This window comes from Globicephala melas, chromosome 3 (assembly GCF_963455315.2).
Source record: "Globicephala melas chromosome 3, mGloMel1.2, whole genome shotgun sequence".
NCBI classification, from domain to species: domain Eukaryota; kingdom Metazoa; phylum Chordata; class Mammalia; order Artiodactyla; family Delphinidae; genus Globicephala; species Globicephala melas.
The window spans coordinates 156,326,021-156,332,020 of record NC_083316.1 but is presented as its reverse complement, the minus strand read 5'-3'; the positions used below and the strand labels follow the sequence as shown (position 1 = coordinate 156,332,020).

Genomic DNA, 6,000 nt, shown 5'->3' with positions numbered 1-6,000 from the left:
TTCTTAGTCCCTTTTCAGGTTCCTCTCCTCTACTTAAAAGTTATGGAGTTATATTTTGAAAATCCTCCATGCTCTTTCACTTTTTTTTTTTTTTGGTTTACACTCTTTCTCTTGGAAATCTTATTCATTTCCATATTTTTGAATGTGATCTATGTGTTTTAAAAAATTCCTAATTTTTACCTCTCAGTCAGGTTACTCCTCTGAGCTCCAGATCCATACATCCAAATGTCCATTCAGCATCCTCATATGTGGGTCAGTAATCTTTTTTCCCCATATGCAGAGCCAGGCACCCATCATGTTTAAAATTAGAAAGGATCTTTTGGTAAGATAACTTAAGTCTTATTAAATGTAAGGCACAATCAATATAATCAGAGACAAAGATTTGCAAGATAAGATATTTGATTGTTTTTGGATACTCTGTCCAAAGGTCCAGATCAATGATACTTTCCAGCCTATATCACCCATTTCCTGTCCTATCTCAGATTCCAGTACATTGCTTTCCTTCTACCCAGTATTTGAACCAGATGGATCTGATGAGGACTAACAACAGTCCTCACAAGTCAAGTTCCAGGAGGAAGTGTGAACTTGAGCACTGGGAGAAGGAAGGTAAGAAGAACCAAGGACAGGTGGTGAGATGAAATTATGTGAGCTAAAGAGTCAAACTGCACTTACCCCTGAAGCTCAGGGGTAGATGTGGAGCATATCACAAGTTTGTGAAGAGACTACAGACTGGTGCCACTTCACAGGAATAAATGATCCTAGATTTTCCACTCCTGAACTCATCATTGTGAGGCATTTCTATGATAGGTTACATTATCAAATCTAAATCAAACCAAACTCTTCTGTGTGGGCTACTGCAATGGCTCCAGAATCTCTTGTTCTCTTTCAGTCTTTTCTCTAAACAGTAGTGGGATTTGCACATGCAAAATATATCATGTGGGGGCCTCCCTGGTGGCGCAGTGGTTGGGAGTCCTCCTGCCGATGCAGGGGACACCAGTTCGTGCCCCGGTCCGGGAAGATCCCACATGCCGCGGAGCGGCTGGGCCCGTGAGCCATGGCCGCTGAGCCTGTGCGTCCGGAGACTGTGCTCCACAACGGGAGAGGCCACAACAGTGAGAGGCCCGCGTACTGCAAAAAAAAAAATATATATATATATATATATATATATATAATGTCTTTCCAAATGGATACCCTTTGATAATCAATGATTTTTTTTTTAGTGTAAAATCCAAAAACCCTACAGGGCTTTGAATGACCTACATGGACTAGCTCCTGCCTTTCTCTCCAGACTCATCTATTTCCTCCATCCCCAGGTTCCCCTGGTTGCTTCTGCCATTTATGCCATGTTCTCTTCATGGACCACTATTTCCATTCTTATCCTTCTCATCCTGGAACTGTAGGTTAAAGTGCTACATAAACATAGAATGCTTTGCTATTGATGCTAAATGCTAAATGATGCTAAATGAATGTTAAATGATGATTTAGACCTTATTGTTCTATATTAATGTATAAGCTTACACTTTATTTCATAGCAGTCATCACAAATATAAAGAAATAAATTATTCCTTTGATGACTCATTACATATTTCTCTCTCCCTCAAGACTATAGGCTCCCTTAAGGCAAAGTCTTCCCTGGCCATTTCCTGAGTAACCCAGACTGCAGCAAGGAGATTGGCATATATCAAGGGACTGAAAATATTTGTGGAATTAGTGAATAGAATAGTGGGCAGGATTAGTAGAGGTCTTCTAAATATTGATTGACTTAAAATATAAAAGTGTTTTAAGCCTTTTAATATAAAGACTTTGACTCCTAGAGCTCACAAGAACATATAATACTTTGGGCTTTTCTTTCCCTTCACTTTTTTCCCTTCTCTTCCCTCTTCTTCCCTTCTGTCTTCCTCCCTTCCTTCCTTCCTTCCTTTCTTCCTTCCCTTCTTTCTTTTGTCTTTTTCCCTCTCTTTCTCCTTACACCAGTTACTTCCCCTCCACCTATCTTCTCTCCCTCTCCCCCTTCCTTCTTTCTTTTCTTTCTTAGAATTTACAAAACAAACAAACAAAACCCTCCAAGTGACTATACTAAATCTTTGGCACTTCAAAAATCCTTCTTTGTTTTTTCCTGTCACTAAAAGATAATTCTGGTCAACACATATTTCACTTTTCTTTTCTTTTCTTTCCTTTCTTTTTTTTTTTTTTTTTTTTGCGGTACGCGGGCCTCTCACTGTTGTGGCCTCTCCCGTTATGGAGCACAGGCTCCGGACGCGCAGACTCAGTGGCCATGGCTCACGGGCCCAGCCGCTCCACGGCATGTGGGATCTTCCCGGACCAGGGCACAAACCCGCGTCCCCTGCATCGGCAGGCAGACACTCACCACTGCGCCACCAGAGAAGCCCTATCTTTTCTTTTTTTCATTCATTCATTCCACAGATATTTAACAAGCACTGAGAGCACCAGGAATTGAGTCTACAAGACAAGTCTCCTAACAGTACTTAAAAGATGTATAATTTTCTGTACATAGGCTTTATGAACTCAACAGTAATCCTTTCATAGAATCTGAAAATATTGTGTATGTAAACATCATGCCCTGGAATTATAAAGTCAGATTCCCATCAGAAGATCAAAGTGTCCAGGACAAAGTTGTCTCCAAAACTTTTTGATAGAGGCAATTTATCTTCTGAGCAGTTGTTGGCAAGGGTCCATAAAGAAGCTGTTTTATTATGGCTTGTGGAATTTAAAGTAATGCCAGTGATGGCATTTAGGTTTGAAGGCTCTGAACCTGCCCCTCACTTATCCCTGAACTTAATCCACTCTGTATTCTGTGTGTTGATTTTCTTTATCCAATAAAGAAACCTGCCTTCGCTCTTACTCCATAGATGCCACAAGTCCTTCTCACGACTTTTCTAACAGTGTCTTTGAAGTCTTTGTTTCTCAAGCTGTAGATAACAGGGTTCAGCAGTGGGGTGACCACAGTATAGAAGACAGAAATAACCTTGTTGATTTCTGGTGACAGGTGGGGATTGGGGCAAACATACATGGAGACCGTGGTTCTACAGTAGATAGTGACAACAGCCAAATGGGAGCCACATGTGGCAAAGGTCTTCACTCGGCCAGAGGCTGAAGGAATTCTCAATGTGGAGGACACAATAAAAACATAGGACACAAGTGTAAGAAAAAAGCAAATGCACAGCACAGCAGTTGACAGGGTAAAGATGACCATCTCAGTGATATAAACATTGGAACATGAGGGCTGCATGAGGGGAGGGAGGTCACAGAAGAAACGATTGATCTGGTTGGGCCCACAAAAATCTAACTTGGAAATCATCAAGGAGGGCAGGAATCCTGTGCTGATCCCTGTCAACCAGGAGATTGCCACCAACTTGGTGCAGACCTCAGGACTCATCAGGAAAGAGTAGTGCAGTGGGCTACAGATGGCCAGATACCAGCCATAGGCCATCATGGCCAGAAGAAACACTTGGTAGCCCCGAGGAACGCAAAGAAGTAGAGCTGTGCTATACAGTCAGGGAAGGAGATGGCTTGGCCCTGGGAGAGCAGGTTGGCTAGGAGAAGGGGCACAATTGTGGATGTATAACAGATCTCCAGAAAGGAGAGGTGTTTGAGGAATGTGTACATAGGTCAGTGCAGTCGCTGGTCCTGGCTCACCACTATAATAATGACAATATTCCCTGTGACTGTGAGGAAGTGGATGAACAAGAAAATGGCAAAGAGCAACGTCCACCATTCAAGAACATTCTGGAATCCTAGCAGCTGAAACTCAGTAACAATGGACACATTTTGGGACTCCATTGCCTGTAGAGGAGAAAAACATTCTGGAAAATCACTGTACATAAGGCATAAAAATATAACTAATGATGTTTGGAACTTCAGAGACTAATTTTTTTAAATTAGTTCAGATCTTTATGTACTGCATTTTAGAGGAGCAAATGTATAATTTCAGTTTGCTTTTAAAAAATACATTTTGATATCAGAAGCTGAATATGGATATTAGGTTTTGGAAAGAACTTCAGCCAATTCCATTTGTTGGATTCTCTGACCTCTACAAGTGGTCTCAGGTCGAAAGATAGAGGCCAAAAAGGACTCTGATTGAAAGCAAACTTAGAAACCAACAATAACAACAAAGTTTAAAAAAAAGTCAAGCACATAAGGAAGCAAATACCTTCCTTTTCTCATAATTGGCTTCTTTGAAAAAGAAGTCAGATGCAGCATAAATCCTAAAATATCTTGGGGAAGTTTATTCATTCTCCCCTCAAACAATATTTAAGGATAACCTGCTCTTCACATGCATGTGTTTGCATGTGCGTGTGTGTGAAGCCCTGTGCTGAGATAACCTGTACCTCCATCGTTGTACTTTCTTGCCCAGATACCATGCTCAGCCATTGTAATCACTCCTTCCTGTATACATTCAACAATAAATCTTTCCTTTGCTTTCATTTAATTCATTGTCAAACCCAGTTCTGGTTAGTCAACATCCATCTGCCGTACATGAACTTCCATCCAGTAAAGGAGGTGACAGACAACAATGTAGCCATTTTAAAATTCACAACCAGTAAATTCCAGTGTGTCCTTATTGCTTGGAGCAACCATTCTACATTTCCTTCATCTAATCACTTTCCATTCTTCTCAATGATTATTTCATAATGTTCTTCTCATTTCAAACTTCCAACACTTCCTTGCTGTGTATCTATACCCTCAGCAATATACCTATTGTACTATTAAACAACAACAACAAATCCAGAAAAACAAAACTGAAATCCTCCAATGGGAATATCCAGACCCTCAGGCTACTAATATCCCCAACTACCTACCATTAGTTCCTGTGCATCTATTTGTCCAGGTTAAGGGAAATCCCTCCACATATGCTTCTGGTGTTATACCCTCTCACATAGTTGAAGGTATTTCAGGTACTACACCCTCCTATGCCCCTGAATAAATAATGGCCCCCTCTTTGTTGGATCATTTCCTCAGCATGTCAACAGGCTGGTTCTCTCCCTTTTAAAATGACAGAACAGAGAAAAAAAAGTCTTGTTGTTATTCTGTTCTCCTGCATTTTTCTGCTCATTTTTACTCCTTCCCTTCTTGAAAGTGTTGTGTCTCCTAGTTGCCTGTATTCCCACTTGAATCCACTGAATTATGTTTTCCCTCTCCAGTACACCAAAATCACTCTGTTGGACCATTGCCTTTCAATCATCCATCCTCATTCCTAATCATCCTGATTTGTTGTCAGCATTGCACAGTTGATTCCTCCCTCTTCCTGGATCTACTCTTGTTGATCAACGTGCATGACTACATGCTCTTTGAGTTCAACTGCAGGCTTGTCTTTTCACATTTTATCCATTTCTTCTTCTAGCAGCTCTACATCCTCCAACCTGCATATGTATGACCTCGGGGCTGAATACCTCTCAATCTACCTCACTTCCTTCATGGTTTCATGCAGTCTTTTGACTTGAAATGCCATCACTTGGCTTTCAACACCCTAAAGTGTGAATCAAACTTGAATATAAAACTCATGTAAACAACCGCCCTATTTGAAATGCACACTGACACATTTAATCAGCATCTGAAACAACACAAACTATCCTGCATTCCTGCCTCACCCACCAGCCTCCCCTTAGCAAGTCTCCTCCCATCTCATTGGGTCCCTCCATCCTCCCACTTGCTCTGGAATTTGATTCTTGTTTCTCTCACACCCAGTATCTGATTTCTTACCCAAATTGCCTGGCTCCACCTGAAAATATATCCAGAAGCTGATCACCATTTAACAACAACATTGCATCCTCCCTGGGAAAAAAAAAGTTCCAACTCCTCTCACCTGGATTGTTCAATAGTCTCCTTGCAGCCCCTACACATCCATCTGCCCTTCTTCAGTAAATACTCAGTAAAGCAGCCAGAGTGAAACTTTTAGAACAGAGCATGCCATTCCTCTGCTTAAAGCCCAGTGCAACACCCAGCTTACACAGGGAATATAAATGTACTGTGAAATCTTCC

The 6,000-nt window shown here is 41.2% G+C and overlaps 1 protein-coding gene across 1 annotated transcript; it reads right to left on the bottom strand.

Moving 5' to 3' along the window:
• Positions 1–2,830: 2,830 nt before the first annotated feature.
• OR11L1 (olfactory receptor family 11 subfamily L member 1) lies at positions 2,831–3,801 on the bottom strand. The gene is given in 2 exon segments (XM_030844803.2): positions 2,831–3,465; positions 3,468–3,801. Coding segments are annotated over 2 exon segments (969 nt in total).
• Between the last annotated feature and the right edge of the window lie 2,199 nt (positions 3,802–6,000).